The 16533-nt window shown below is 47.5% G+C and overlaps 1 protein-coding gene across 1 annotated transcript; it reads left to right on the top strand.

The window, feature by feature from the left end:
- The first annotated feature begins 11157 nt into the window (after positions 1-11157).
- LOC148834524 (uncharacterized) lies at positions 11158-15980 on the top strand. The gene is made up of 2 exons (XM_088916977.1): positions 11158-11777; positions 13537-15980. The coding sequence occupies exons 1-2, from the start codon at positions 11606-11608 to the stop codon at positions 13737-13739; spliced, it is 375 nt and encodes a 124-aa protein (XP_088773103.1). The 5' UTR covers positions 11158-11605; the 3' UTR covers positions 13740-15980.
- The last annotated feature ends 553 nt before the right edge of the window (positions 15981-16533 follow it).

The raw sequence follows: 16533 nt of genomic DNA, 5'->3' as shown, positions 1-16533 counted from the left end.
ATGCTCATCCAATTGGCGTGTTAATGATTTCTGCTCCAGCCAACAGCTCAGCTCCCATCACACAGAGGTGCCAGGTGGGGAGCGTGACGAAGACGTGGCCCGAGGCCCAGGCCTTCTGCAGGAGAGCGGGCCAAGACCTGGCCACGGTCCGCAGCCCGGCTGAGGCCCAGCAGATCTCCCAGAGCTACCCGAACGTGTGGATCGGACTGTACTACAAGCGGCAGGCCTGGCAGTGGGCGGACGGGCAGAGCCTGCTCTACGCCAGCTGGCAGACGCAGGGCTTCTGCGCGGCAGCCGACGCCGAGGGGTACTGGCAGGACGCGGCCTGTGAGCAGGAGCTGTCTTTCATGTGCTACACAGGTACGGCGGAGCGCCCGGTGACACCAGCTAATCGCAAAGTGGAACGTGGGACAAACGTTCCCCCTTTCGTCATCGTCTCATGGGGACTTTATCTTTAAACATTGCTTCTTGCCACACTGCTGAAAGAGCAGACACTAGGCTTCAACAACATGACTCGCCAGCTTCCACACTCCTGCAACAGTTTGTGTAAAGTAGTGCCTTCTGTCCTGATTGCAGGAGTTCTTGAGAGTACTCAGGGTATCAGCTTCACCAACATGGATGGGATGCTTGATCCACACTCCCACCACACTTTGTGTAAAGAAGAATCATTGTTAATTCTGAAGCACTCCTCTGGGTTGATGCCTTTGAGGATTTTGAATACTAGTATCAGTTTCTCTAATAGTCTTCTCTGTTCAAGACCGAAAAGCCTCAGTTTCTGCAGCATGTAGGTGTAGGGCACTCCCTTCAGACTAAAGAGATTCAGTTCCTTCAGTCTGTTAGTGTGGGACACTCCCTTCAGACTAAAGAGACTCAGTTTCTCCAGCCTGTCAGTGTGGGACACTCCCTTCAGACTAAAGAGACTCGGTTCCTTCAGCCTGTCAGTGTAGAACACTCTTCAGACTAAAGAGACTCAGTTCCTTCAGCCTGTCAGTGTAGAACACTCTCCAGACTAAAGAGACTCGGTTCCTTCAGCCTGTCAGTGTGGGAAACTGCCTTCAGACTAAAGAGACTAGTTCCTTCAGTTGGTCAGTGTAGGACACTCCCTTCAAACTATGTATCCTAGCATATTTTGTTGCCTTTCTAATTGCTTTCCTACATTGTCTAGAAGAATGAAATGATGTGTCAAAACAAACACTCTAGTCTCCTCCATAAGCAGTCTACCTTCACGCAAAACCCTACACTTATTTTGTCCTGAAGTCTATAGAAAATCTTTTTGAATTTCATCTTCAGCCGCTCTCCTCTCTCACCCCCAAACCCCAACAGCACCCCAACTGTCAGCCTCACAGCCCCTCCTGTCTGAGCCTGTGTGTCTCTCTCAGACTCCAGCCAGGGCTCCAGGACCTACACCCTGATTGAGCAGAACAAGACCTGGGCAGCCGCTCGAGATCACTGCAGACAGCAGCACACTGACCTGGTCACCATCAGCAGCCCCAGAGAGAACCAGGCAGTGAGGGAGGCCGCTCTGGGCAGAGTCTTCTGGATCGGGCTGTTCAACGATCCCTGGGAGTGGTCCGACTCAAGTCATTATGACTTCAGAAACTGGAAGAAGGGGGAGCCAAGTAACTGGGGTAACAACGAGAACTGTGTGACTCTGGATCTGAGTCCTGGAGCCCAGGGCCAGTGGGGGGATGAGCTCTGTACCAATATCCAGCCCTTCTTCTGCTACCAGGGTGAGTTCACTAGCACAGCTCTGTGAAATTACAAGCGGTTTTTGCCATGGTTCAAGAATTTGAAATTTACTCTGTTATATTAAGAAAAGTAACTTGGCCAGTAAAGATGTTCAGAGTAAAAATGCTTTAAGAATCAGTGCTGCTCCCTCTCCTGTAGTACACTGAAGAACTGGACGTCAAAGAGAGACATGTTCCCTCTGCTGTAGGACACTGTGGAGCTGGACACACAGAGCTGATCTGTTCCCTCTGCTGTAGGACACTGTGGAGCTGGACACAGAGACATGATCTGTCCACTCTGCTGTAGGACACTGTGAAGCTGGACACAGAGAGCTGATCTGTTCCCTCTGCTGTAGGACACTGTGGAGCTGGACACAGACAGCTGATCTGTTCCCTCTGCTGTAGGACACTGTGGAGCTGGGCACAGAGACATGATCTGTCCCCTCTGCTGTAGGACACTGTGGAGCTGGACACAGAGAGGTGATCTGCTCCCTCTGCTGTAGGACACTGTGGAGCTGGACACAGAGAGCTGATCTGCTCCCTCTGCTGTAGGACACTGGAGCTAAAGAGTAAAGAGAGGTGTGGCTTGATCACTGTTTTAAAGCAACACCCCAGAATGTTCAATCTAAGGCTTGAACTGCTCAGCAATCAAGATCACAGCCCAAGAAAGACAATTAATCCTAAAACCTCCTTATAAAAGACGATCATTTCAATTTAGTGTGAGCAGCACCTCAGAGAAAAACCAAGCACTTGGAAAAAAGACACCAATGATTTTCATTAAAAAAGTAACATGAAAAAGAAGCTGATTAGTCAAATTGGGGGAATAAAACAAATGTGTTGATCAGAGTTAAACAGGTATAAGGACATCTGGCTGGTTCTTGAGAGAAGCCAGGGTATTGGCTTCAACAACATGGCTGGGCAGCTTGTTCCACACTCCCACCACACTCTGTGCAAAGACATGTATCTTTTTTTGAGCTCTTCTCTGGCCACTGTATTGACTTTCTCAGTGCCTTGAGGATTTTGAAATTTTGTATTGGATCACCTCGTGATCTGTTCAAGAGTGAAGAGATCCAGGTCTTCAGTCAGTGTAGGACATTCCCTGATGCATCAGCATGTATCCATTTGTTTTTCCCTCAAATCATCCCAGAGAAGCATTTTTGCATATCTTGGCAACCCAAACTGTATTAGCATCCACTTTCTAACCACTTTATCCAATTCACGGTCGAGGGAAGCTGGAGCCTATCTTAGCAAGCAGCAGGAGCACAGCCAGATACACCCTGGGCAGGACACCAGCCCATCACAGGACAGACAGACAGACACAAACACAACACACACACACTCACACTAGGCCAGCATTCCCAGAAGCCAGTTAACCTGGCAGCATGTCTTTGAACTGTGGGAGGAAACTGGAGCACCCGGAGAAAACCCACATATACATGGGGAGAACATGCAAACACCACACAGATAGGACCCCAGGAATTGAACCAGGGGCCCCAGTACTGCAAGGTAGCAATATTAACCACTGCACCACCATGCTGCCCCACAACTATACACAATATTCAAGATGAGACCTGACTGGTGCATTATACATTTTAATATCCCTAGATTTTAATTTTACGTTATACTGTATGCCTCAGCAGTTTGTTTGCCTTTTTCATTGTTCCCCCATATTGTGCAGAAGATTTAAACAATGCGTCCACATGAACACTTCAGTTTCCTTCAGAAATTACCTCCTTTAACCCCTCTAGTTTGCCGTTTATAGTTCATGTTTTTACTGCTGGTGTGTAACACTCTGCATCATACATCTGCCAGGTGTTTTCCCAGTCCCGAATCTGATCTAAATCCGCTTCGATTTCTAGTGCTTTTCCCTAATTCTCCTCATTTGGGATCGTCTGCAGCCGCGACTAGTTAACCCAGCACAATCCCATCACCCCCCAGCTGTAGGTTCCAGAAGATTCTTCCTCCTCCACACTCACACCTCCTCTCCCTCTCTCCTCCCGCAGTGAAAAGGGTGGTGCTGAGGGTTGGCGTCAGAGCGGAAAACGGGGCGAATGTGAACGAGCCCCAGGTGCGGGAGGCTGTGTTGAAGCAGGTAGGTGATCAAGTTCAAGGCACAGAGTTCAAGGCACAGAAGAGCCGGCGGGCTGTGGGAGCTGTCCCTTGTAAAGTTTGTCGTGTGGCTCCAGTGAAAAGGCTCAGAGCCAGCATGACAACAGAACAAGAAAAGGCTGATTCCACACTGAAAAGCAGAAAGGGGAAACAACGTTTTGGCTGTGGAGCCTGGAGAGAGTAAGGTGGCGAGGATCTAAGGCACAGGAGAACAAACAAAATATTCCCACCACCTTACTCTCTCACACACCTGTACGGGGCTCCCCAGCCAAACTGTTGCTTCTTCTCCCTACCTTTCATCCAGCCTTTTTCTAGCCGCTTCTTCCAGTTCAGGGTGGCGGAGGAGCCAGAGAATCCCAGCAAGCAACTGGCACAAGGCTGGTACATCCTGGACAGGACAGGTTGCCGGTCCATCAGAACGCTCCCAGGGACACACACACTCACACCAGAGGCAATTTTCCCAGAAGACAATTAACCTACCAGCATGTCTTTGGCCTGTGAGAGGAAACTGGAACACCTGGAGGACTGGAACACTAGACCACCTGGAGGAAACCCAAGCGAGCACTGTGTGTGTGCCGTGTGGTGCACTGGCATCCCGTTCAGGGTGTACCCTGCCTTGTGCCCGTTGTTTGCCCTTTGAAAGGCCAAGTCCGGCCTCAGTCTTCAGGCTGCCGTGTCACGTGGTTTAGACCAAGGGAACTCTGGGAGGAGTAAGGTTTTACTTTTAATAAAAAGGAGTTATTTTTAGGTTGTGTCTCAGCTCTTGAACAGCACAGACTGTTCTGCGCATAAGACATAGCACAACGTCCCCAATCCATCATCACATCTCAATTTCTCCCGTTTTCTCACTATTTTTAAATATTTGTCCTTATGCAGCCTATTCACATACCGTATACATATTTTTCTAAAAAATATGCCAAAAAATTGATAAAATCATAATCCATTTTTGGATTATGCTTGGGGCTGCTCTTTACTTCCACCGCTATCGTTTTCCGGAGAGCACTCCAGACAGGAGCTGAGGTACAGCCGCCGCTGGCGGATCACCCACGAGCCAGGGTTGAGAGAGGACACCGCACCGGGCTGGCCGACATCCCTGGGGCAGAGAGCGCGGCGGACCGAGAGAACAGAACGGGTTGGGAGTTGACGTTCTCACTGCGGTAGCGCCCTTCGCTGTGGAAAACTGAAGGAAATGGCTTGGACCTTCCGAGCTAAAGAAGTATTTCACTGGGTGAATGAAACGGGAAGAAAGCAAAATATCTTCAGCTGCTAAGAATCGTCACCCGTGGTTTTCTTAGTGGCTGTGCCGGCTCCTTGTCTTCCCGCTGGTAGCACTGCGGCTCTCTCTGTCCACGGTGCCGTTCTGTGGCTGATCCGGGAACGCCTGTGCGGTCAGTGGCCGTGCTCCTCGGGTGCACTGTCCTTTCCTGCTCACCTGGCTACCTCTCAGCCCTGCTAACGAGACACACAGGGGCTCATCTGTCAAGCAGGCTGGAGTGAGACGACTGTCAGCTGACTCCTCTTCCTCAGGCCGCCTGCCCGTCACGGAGGGTTTCTCCTGAATCCAGCCGGACCGCTCCCCTTGCATGGGGGCAGGCGGGAATGGGTATGGTTTCCGGGAGCAGGCGGGAAGAGTAGGGTTGCGATCAAGGGAGGCGGGTCAAGTGTGATTGAATGGAGCTGCGCGGTGCCGAGCATTGTGGGATAGAAAGAGCGCCGGTCACAGAGGACTCTCCTCGGGATAGTTGTACAGTGCTGTGCCGTGCCGACTCCAACTCTCGGGAATGTCGTTGCATCCCAGCCACAAACTGATCTCCCCCTGCGCTCTGGCAAGCAGTTCTGCATCACTAAAGCTCGGATCACTTAGGATTAAAAATAGCTTCTATATATTCCTGTGCGCATCCTTAACAGCTAACCGCAGTGCCTCAGAACTCAATACATCTCTGCACTTGTTTTTGGACTACCATGTTTTTTTTTCTCACTATCACATATTTATTGTTCTGGTAGTTAGTATTTATTATGTATCATTGTGAAATGTACTGTCTCCATTGTGTGGTGTTGTCTGCTGTACTGTGTCCTGACAGATCGGTGCAGATATTCCAGTGTACACGTACATATGGCGATGCTGTGCTCTGCCTGTTGACAGATCCGGGAGCAGCTGTTCGGGCAGGTTTCGCTGGAGGACACGGTGCTGCTCTGGAGGGAGCAAGAGGGACTCGTCTTCTGGATGGAGGAGGAAGAGGATGGTGAGTCTGCCTTGATCTGATTGACACAGGGGCCCCTGGTTCGACCCCCCAGGAGGCCAAAGCCCAGGAATGTCTTTGGGTCTGTTTGGGGCACAAGCCTGATAAACTACAGAAAAACCCAATAAGTCCACCTCCATTGCAGGGAAGCATGAGAAAGCACGAGCCAAAATCCTGAGGCATATATAAAGCAACTAGATATATTCCCATATATATATATTTCCACTGATTTTCCTCAGTGCCTGGAGGAGGAAGAGGAATCCTTTCTATGGGGTTTCATGTTCAGGTCAGGGTCCCCTTAGCCTCTGTTCTCAACGCAGATTCAGATTTACAACCTTTAAATACGCTGGTTTCAATAAGAAATAGAGACACAAACACAGTCTTAAAGGTGAAATTACGTTCTTTGAGCCTCTACCTACACTTCTTAAAGCATCCTTCTTTTCCCAAGCAGAGGCTCCAAACTCATACACAAGTTACCTGGTCTGCAACCACTCAGTCAGTTGCTTCCTTCTCCCTCTGATGCTGCTCACTTTAGAAGTTGAAAAGCAGAAATTAACCAAACCCGAGAAATCTCAGCTTCCTGCTCTTTTCAAAGTCATCCAACCAATTGTCTTTCACCAATTGGTCAGGTGTCTAAGGGTGGCAGGTCATGCCCCACAGCTTCCTGGGAAAAGCTGCCATCTCATCTGACCATGTTGTCCTCTCAGAACCAGCTAAATGAAATTGGACAGAATTTTGATATGTTTGTTGAATCAGACCAGTGATTGATTGAGTCGACTTTTTTAAGAAGCATCTTATCTAACTTATTACCCATCTCAAAAACCTAAAATAAAAAAAAATCAATCTAGGAGGTTATGTCGACTGTTAGTAAAACAGTCGACAGATACGGGCCTGTTGATTGGTTTAATACCGGGTAAAAAATAAGAAGTCCTGCCTTGGGCCACGGGTTGTAAAGACAGAAATTATGTCACTTCCTCGTGAATTTATCCTGATGAATTGTGGAAAAATGATTCCTGTACTGTCACAGAAGAGCTCCACATTCTCATCAGGAATGTTGAGCCAACTGAAGAGGAAACAAGCTCAGTAGTTTTCTGATCTCAGTTTAAAGTATTAATAACAATGGGACTGAAAAGCCCTTCTTGTTTTAGAGTGTTCAGTAACGCAGTTTACAGTCAGATGTGATTTGATTCTTAAAATTGTAAACAGTTGAGTTATTATGGAATGTATTTACTCAAGTTAACCATTCTAAAGTGCCAAGACTCAATAACAAGATCTGGCACAGAAAAAACAAGAAGTCAGATTTGCCAGAACTACGTACTGGACAGTACCGGCCCAATCAAGCACTGACTCCCTCCCTCTGCTGTTTCTCAAGCTGTTCCAATGAAGCTATTCTCTCCTTCTGCTGTTCCTGTGCTGTTCCTATGGATTCAGACCCTCCCTCTGCCATTCTTGCGGACTCATTCCCAGATTCTGTGTTTCCACTACAGATCAGTGTGGTGCCAAGTGAACCGCCACTGTCTACACGAACCTGAGGACTCTCTGGACAACATGACTGACACTGAACCTGTCTCTTCTGCAGAACATGAGACATTCTGTTGTAAATAAGATTATAAAACATCCCTGTTCACACTGACACCTAGAGATCTACACTCCCCTGTTCACAATGACACCTGGTGATCTACAGTCCCCTGATCACCTCCTCCATACTTCTGTTCACATTGACACCTGCAGATCTATAGTCTACTGATCACCTCCTCCACACTCCTGTCCACACTGACACCTGGAGATCTACAGTACTGATCACCTCGTCCATACTCCTGTCCACACTGATACCTGGAGATCCACAGTCTACTGATCACCTCCTCCACACTAACACCTGGAGATCTACAGTCTACTGATCACCTACTCCACACTCCTGTTCACACTGACACCTGAAGATCTACAGTCTTCTGATCACCTCCTACACACTCCTGTTCACACTGACACCTGGAGATCTACAGTACTGATCATCTCCTCTACACTCCTGTTCACACTGACACCTGGAGATCTACAGTACTGATCACCTCCTCCACAGTCCTGTTCACACTGACACCTGGAGATCTACAGCCTACTGATCACCTCCTCCACACTCCTGTTCACACTGACACCTGGAGATCTACGGTACTAATCACCTCCTCCATACTCCTGCTCACTCTGACACCTGGAGATATTAATGTTGCAAAGAGTCTCAGTACTTGCAGCCCTCTACCTTGCTGTTTCTCGTCAACAGTTCTATGTAATCTGCTGGAGGCGGAAACTTCAGTGATATTAATATTTGTGGTGTACTACAGTTGTGTTTATCCAATTAATAAATTGAGTTAATAGTGCATTGGATTTACTTGCTATTATATCCACATCTCATTCTGCAAAGCCTTTGGTTTTCTCTGGAAGACTGCCAGATTCCATTTCCCGGGACTGGGACGCAACAGCACTGAGGACAGACAAAGACACAGCAGCTGTGAGGACTGATTGGACACAGCAGCACTGAGGACAGACTGAGGCTCAGCAGGAGGCTGGGGAAGTGGGGGCAGGTTTGAGTACTGACTCAGAGACCCGAAACCCATCTGAGTGACATCCCATTGTCACTTGGTGATGTATGATACTCAGGTCTTGCCCACACAATGAAATCCTATCTAAGCAAATGCAGAACTTGCTGCTTTGCATGGGGCAGCAGTGGTGAATTTTCCTGGCAGTGTTGACAAAAGTAGATAATTCCAGTCTTTGCATAAGGGGAATTTTCCAAAGCTGGCACATGATGAATCACTTGACTGGAGATTGTTTGGGCTGACGTTTGTTATGACTGTTATCTCTCATACTTGACAACACAAGCCCTTTATCAGAGCCCCGAGCAGAGGGATTCAGCTGGTTCCCTTGAGAAGGAAGATGCTCTTTTGGAAGATACAGGGTCTTAAGAGCAATGTTACTTTTTCTTCAGAACAGTTAGGGTACTGGCTTCGACAACATGACTGTACATCTTGTTCCACACTCCCACCACCTTCTGTGTACAGCAGAGCATCTTGTCCTGATTGGAGGATCTCATCCAGGTGACTCTTGACAGAAGTCAGAGTTTCAGCTTCAACAACATGGTTGGGCAGATTGTTCCCAACTCCTACCAACGTTTGTGTAAAGAGGCACCTTCTGTTCTCCATGTTAAATCCTATCTTCAGTGAGATACAAGCAGGTATTTGATAAAGGAGTGCAGACAAGCTAGACTTTGAGTATTGAAGTAAAAAGGGGAAGTTAAAAGATATGCACAGTCTCCTTAAAAACACTCTAAACTAGTGTTGTGAACTTACGAAAGTTCTGTTCACACTTTATACAAATGATTGTACAAGCAGTAGTCAAAGCAACTTTATTTTTAAATTCTCAGATGATACAGCTGTCCTTGGCTTAATGCATAGAGGTTGCAGCTCATTTGTACACATGTCAGAAATCTAAAGGTTTGTGCAATGGTGTGACAACAATAGCCTAATTCTGAACGTTAAAAAAACAAAAGAAATAGTTTTTGATCCCAGAGCAGTTGGTCACATGTAGCAATCCACAACGAACTTATCACTCAGGTTGATTCATATAAGTACTTGGGTGTACACATAGACCGTAACCTGTGCTGGACTACTCATGTTGAGAGTGTTTGGTCCAAAGTTCAGCAGCGCTTATATTTTCTGCGAAGACTAAGAGTGTTTGGGGTTCGACAGGAAGTAATGCTACTCTTTAACCATGCTGTAATTGAGAGTGTTATCAGATATGGTATTACACTGTGGTTTGCTAATCTATTAGTTCATTTAAAATCACAAATTACCCACCTCATCCAGACAGCTTTGAAGGTCGTGGGAGTGAAACAGCTCCCCTCCCTGCAGACAATCTTTGAAAAATCCCTAATCAAACAGGCAGGAAAAATGCTATCAGATCCTTCCCAAATCCTCAACTCTGAATATCAATTTCTTTCTTCTGGCAAACATTTTAGGGTTCCCAAATGTAAGTCAAACAGATACAAACATTCCATTGTTCCACTATCCATTAAAGCTGTCAGCGCAAATGTAGCAAATGTACTTATAAAGCGCTTTTCTGGACACTCCACTCAAAGCACTTTACAGGTAATGGGGATCCCCTGCACCACCACCAGTGTGCAGCCCCACCTGGATGATGCGACAGCAGCCATAGTACGCCAGAACGCTCCCCACACATCAGCTATCAGTGGGGAGGAGAGCAGAGTAATGAAGCCAATTCATAGATAGGAATTATTAGGAGGCCATGATTGGTAAGGGCCAATGGGAAATTTGGCCAGGACGCTGGGGTTACACCCCTACTCTTTTTCGAGAAACGCCCTTGGATGTTACATGTTGTTATGTGTTATACTGTACATGTGCAATAGGGTGATGTGCAATGCATTTCTTATTTTTTGTCATAGAATAATATGCAATGTTTTTATTTTCTTCTTTATTTGTTTGCATTCTATTTAAATGTACAGGAGTGCTGTGTGTCCATAAAAAAATTCCCTCAGGGAACAATAAAATCCTATCTTATCTTATCTTACCTCCCATACAGTGTTAGAAACAAAGAGCACGTTTTGTGCAACATGAAGAGCACTGGGGGGACTTTGTGGAGATAATAAGGTAAAAAACAATATCTTCAAGTATTTTTTAATCTCATGCTTGCATTACAGATATTTTCACATAACGGAATAGACACAGATTACGGAAGAGTCCAATAAGTATTACAGGTAGACGTGCCTCCTCTTACTCCTGGGAAAACTCCAGCTGAGCTGGATTCAAAGCAATAACCCTGCATTTCAATAACTCCATGCGCATCATTGAAAGAATAGAGAAGACTTGGAATTAGTAATAAAACGAATAAAGCGAACAAAGAGAAACCTATAAGACCTATTGAATGTATTAGATAGATTTAGATAAATTTAGAGAAATTCATCGTTTGTGCTGTCTGTAGGGGGGCCAACTTCACGGAGCTACTGTACTTAGAGAACCTCGCAGCCTCTAGGTGACTCCAAGTCCCACGATGCAACGCTTCGCCTGGACGGAAGTGCCAATGTTGACGTGTCTGAGAAATTTCCTGGCAGTAGTTACCATAAAACTAAGAAAACACAAACTTTAAAAAATGGGGGAGGTGATTAAAAAACTTGAAATGTCGTTTGCAAAGCAACTCGCTGAAGATCTGAAGCTGAAGTCTATATTACTATCAGCTCAGAATTTGGATCCACTCAATAGGGGAGGAAAAAAAACTATCAATTGAAATGGATGTGCGCGTATATACGAGAACTTGCGGGGTCTGTGTTTCTGCAGGAGGCCACTGCAATTTTGTCTTGAACATAAGAAAGTTTACAAACAATAAGAGGTCTTTTCCTCTAACTCGCTCGTTTGGCTGCGAGTAGCCGTGGTGGTAAGACAGATCACGGACAGTGTGGGACACAGCCTGGGCGCCCTGCTGCTCCTCATCGCCAGCAAGGAGCAGGAGAACCGCGGACTGAGGCGGCGAATGCAGACCTGCCGCCCCGGACAGGCGCCTCCTGCGACCCGGGCTGGTGAGACCGAGAGCGCAGCGGCCCCCAGCAAGACGGCATCGCCTTCATCGCCGCCATCCTCCTCCTCCTCGGGCCTCCCGGAGCCCCCAGACACGGAGAGACAGGAGCAGAGAGCCCGGGTGCTGGGTGAGGGGCTCTTTCTCAGTTACACTCCTCCGTGATCCTGAAAGCTAGTGACACTATTCTCATCAGTCACATTCCTCGCAGGATAGTTTTATTCTGGGTACACTGTAGAAATACGTCGGACTTAATGCCAGAGTCCGCTCGAATAATTTTGATGTTTGTGCTTGTCACCGGAAAAAAAACAGCACTGTGTCTGCTGTTAAACGTGAGTTTGAAATTCGCAGACATAACATCTCCACGTTTCTGAAGCTTTTAAAAAAATCTAAAAAAAAGCTACACTGAAACTTCATGCATCCGTTGCTTCTCCGTTATCGAGAGTGCTGTTACACTCACATGCGTTTACCGTACACAGTTTGTACCAGAATAAACGGGGTGTATTTTCACAGGGCGAAACGCCTGACAGTACATATTCTGTTACAGAGCCTGTTCTCTCCCTCCTTCCGTAAATTGAGATATATAATCTGTCATGATAGGCAGGAACTTCAGTGATGTAATTTGGGAATCCATCCATCCAGCCATTTTCTAATTGCTCAATCCAGTACAGGGTCACGGGGAAGATGGAGTCTATCCCAGCAAGCAACAGGCACAGGGCAAGGTACACCCTGGACAGGACACCAGTCCATCTCAGGACACGCACAGACACAGATAGAAATGCACACACTCACAGCAGGACCAATTCTCCCAGCAAGTCTTTGGACTGGGGGAGGAAGCCCACCCAAACCTGGGGAGAACATGTGAACTCCACACAGACAGGACCCCAGGAATTGAACCTGGAGCCCCAGGGCTGTGAAGCAGCAATGCTGAGCAATGTGCCTCCCTGTTGCCCCTCGATTACCTAGAACACCGTTTCTCTTGTGGGTGTTGCCGTAGTTCTCCGGGCTGATCCTGACTCCTGGCTCAGTACTTTAGAGAAGAGAAGCTGCTGTCCATCTGTCCACCAGCAGAAAGGCCAGGGTCACGGCAGATCCCCACCCACAACTACAAGGGGCAGGACCTCAGTCTGGGGAGGAGGACAGCCCAGCACAGGACACCCAGGCACACAAGGATCAGGTGGAATCAGCCAGTTAAACCAGCCAGCACCGATGTATTCAATTAAAAAGGCACAATCATAATAGATAGAATATATTACATACGTGTAGTAGCATTTTCCACAAAATTCTGAAATCAGACGAACAAGGTTTACAGTACAAGTAACACCTGAAAAAAAGTGATCAAATCAAAATCTATAACCATCCCAGATGGTTCAAATACTCGGTTAGCAATGTGGCTCGGATGAGAACTGGACACAACACCGGTCACAAATGAGAGGCGGCCATTCGGGCCATCCAGCCTGTTTGGCAGCTAGTAGCTGATCGATCCCAGGAGGCATTGATCCACAGCCATCTTATCTCCTGCTGCTCTCCGACACTCGCCCCTGGCGAAAGCGTACTGAGAGGACTCCTGCTGACAGACTGCAGGAGCTTGTTGCTTAGTTTTTCACAGGAGACCTCCTGGGAAAGCTGAGATTGCTGCTGGAAGAGGTGTTAGTGGGGCCAGCAGGGGGCGCTCACCCTGCAGTCTGATTATCCTGATTAGGAACCGATTATCAAGCTGCTTAAACCTTTATTAGATTTACTGATTTTATAAATGAACTGTCACAGATGCACCGTGTGACGACTTTTTAACTTCTGCCTAGTGTGCTGTATATAAGCTGCGTGCACACTCATTGTCAGTGTCAGAGCTGCTGCTCACAGGCTCGTTCTGCTGTCTGCTTGTTCCCCAGGAGCCGGAGAGGCCGGCGCTCTCCCTGACACTGGGGAAAGGGCTCCCACTGAGCAGCAGCACTGGGAGCAGGAGTGGGGCTCCAGTCTGAGGCAGGACCCAGAGCCCACAGCTACTGGAGGAGCTCGGGGGACTGGAGTCTGTCCACATGGCGGAGACAGACACGGAGGGCGTCCCACAGGGACTCCCCACGCCGGGATCTGATCTGACCTCCATTAACGTTGCGCGTCATTCCAGGATACTGTCCAGCCCAAGGTCTTCTCAAATGGGAAAACAGACTGATAATCTGAATCTCATTAAACCAGAACATCACAATGACCTACCGTCCTTCCATGACTCTGAGCTCAGTTCCATTAAAACAGAGATCGAACCCAGTCTGGTGTCTGATTACATTAAATTAGAGATGACTGGGCTGGAATCTGCTGGCACAGCAGACTCAAGGGAGTGTCCGAGTGTTGACAGACTTGTTGAGGTCAGATCAGGTTCTATTAAACCTGAGTCTGTTACAGAACAAGCCATTAAATCGGAGCCCGAGTCCGGTGCTGAAGGCCAGTGTGTCCTGCAGTCAGCGGGCTCGGGAGAGGGGCTCAGTGCAGGGAGTCAGAGCCCTGAACCCTCCAGCACACCCTCCCCCTCAACACTGTCTGTGAGCACACGCACAGTGGAGACCCCCGGAGACCCTCCAGACTGCCATTGCTGTCCCCAGTGCGGGAAGACCTTCAGGACTTTGAAATACCTGAGGAGACACCAGCGCATCCATACAAAAGAGAGACCACATTCCTGCAGCCAGTGTGGGAAGAGTTTTACTCTGTTAGCATCATTGAAAACACACCAGCGCATCCACACAGGTGAGAAACCGCACTGCTGCCTCCAGTGTGGGAAGAGGTTCAGCCGTTTAGGGGACCTGAAAAACCACGAGCAGATTCACACCGGTGAGAAACTGTACTGCTGCACTGAATGTGGGAGGAGTTTCAGTGAATTAGGATCCCTGACAGGACATCGGCGCATCCACACAGGAGAGAGACCCTATTCCTGCTCCCAGTGTGGGAAGAGCTTTCGAGAGTTAGGACACCTGAAAAGACACCAGCGCATCCACACGGGAGAGAGACCGTACTGCTGTACCCAGTGCGGGAAAAGCTTCAGTGAGTTAGGACACCTGAAAACACACCAGCGCATCCACACGGGAGAGAGACCCTATTCCTGCTCCCAGTGTGGGAAGAGCTTCAGTCGATTAGCGAACCTCAAACCACATCAGCTCATCCACACAGGAGAGAGACCGTACTGCTGCTCCCAGTGTGGGAAGAGCTTCAGTAGATTAGCAAACCTGAAAACCCATCAGCGCATCCACACAGGAGAGAGACCCTATTCCTGCTCCCAGTGTGGGAAGAGCTTCAGTGAGTTAGGACAACTGAAAAAACACCAGCGCATCCACACGGGAGAGAGACCGTACTGCTGTTCCCAGTGCGGGAAGAGCTTCAGCGAGTTAGGACACCTGAAGCGACATCAACGAATGCACACAGGAGAGAGACCCTACTGCTGCTCCCAGTGTGGGAAGAGCTTCAGCGAGGTAGGACACCTGAAAACACATCAGCGCATCCACACGGGAGAGAGACCGTACTTCTGTACCCAGTGCGGGAAGAGCTTCAGAACATCGGGAAACCTGAAAATACACCAACAGTTCCACAGAGGGGAGAGACGCTTCTGCTGCTGCGAGTGTGGGAAGAGTTTCATCGATTCATCGAGTCTGAAACGTCACCAGCTGATCCACGAGAGAGAGAAATCGGACAGGCGGGCAGCTCACTCTCCTGGTGCGGAGTCACAGGGCCTTGGGGTGTGATCCTGGAATCTGGCTCCAGTGGAATACGAGGTCAAGGTCCATCGACACTAATGGTGAAAGCTAATACCAGGCCAAAGCAAGGTAACACTGAATTTACTGAGATAGAGAGTCTTTATTATCCCCAAGGGGGAAAGTTGTTTTACAGCAGCAGTGTTGATGTACAGATGGACAGAAGAAGAAAAACGACAGGAACAACTATATACAATATACATACATATTTGCATAGAAAGTCAAGTGTTAAGTAAGGATATGGCTACAGGTATGAATGAGAACTTAAATCTGTTGGTTTTGGTGTCTGGGAGTCGGTATCTGCATTCTGATGGGAGAAACTGGAAATTATTAAACAAGGGGTGTGAGGGATCCTCACAGATGGATTTAACTTTACGCAAAAAGTCCTTCTGAAAGATCAGTGTTTAAGCTGCTGTCCTGTGTCTCGGACTCTGGGTTGTTACTGCCTCGGTGTGGATTTTAAACCACTGAGGGCAGAAACATTCGTTTCCATGAAAAGCATGTTGTCCATTATCACGCCTTGTCAGGTGAGAAACTGTATTCTTGGTTTAAAAAAATCATTTGTTTTGTTACCATGGAAAAATAAATATACTCAGTTGATACTCTTGTGTTATACCTTTAATTTGAAATAAATTAACATTCCAGACATTCCATCTGGGGACCTACCGAAACCTTGGGTAATCTTTCTCTCTTATATTAACTCAGTCCTTTACCTCACTGAAACAAAAGATCTCTCAACACCAGAGCAAACAGGAACTCTATTTCTGATTTCTTTACACACCTGTTTTTTTTTATTTCTCCTCGGGTCTCTTATAAAGCCTAGGTACACCTAACTTAATACACACTTGGCCTGAATCATTTAGGTCATCAGAGTCAAGTCATGGTCTCCCAGTACAATAGCAGAAAAAAGACATGCATTTCAGCTATGGAACCTCCTTCAGGTGGCAGTGACTTGTTCGTTTTAATGAAAGATTCAAAGTTAGTTACCTGAGCACTCTGCTGTTCATAAACCCTCGTAATATGTTTGCTGTCAATTTTTTTACATCAGTCAATGGTTGAAATTTGAAATTGTCTTCTAGTCAGTTTGTTCTAGGTGTTCACTTATATCAGGGTGGATTCTGTGAGGTTCAATTGCTGGAGCTCTCTCTGTGT

This window comes from Atractosteus spatula, chromosome 5 (assembly GCF_055471065.1).
Source record: "Atractosteus spatula isolate fAtrSpa1 chromosome 5, fAtrSpa1.hap1, whole genome shotgun sequence".
Taxonomy (NCBI): Eukaryota; Metazoa; Chordata; class Actinopteri; order Semionotiformes; family Lepisosteidae; genus Atractosteus; species Atractosteus spatula.
The sequence above is the reverse complement of the archived record's forward strand: the minus strand, read 5'-3'. Positions and strand labels throughout refer to the sequence as shown.

Excerpts from the sequence above, each read along its gene's own strand:
- LOC148834524 (XM_088916977.1), top strand. The coding sequence starts at position 11,606 with ATGCAGACCTGCCGCCCCGGACAGGCGCCTCCTGCGACCCGGGCTGGT. Across the intron at positions 11,778-13,536 it reads GCAGAGAGCCCGGGTGCTGG|GAGCCGGAGAGGCCGGCGCT; the intron begins GTGAGGGGCTCT and ends CTTGTTCCCCAG.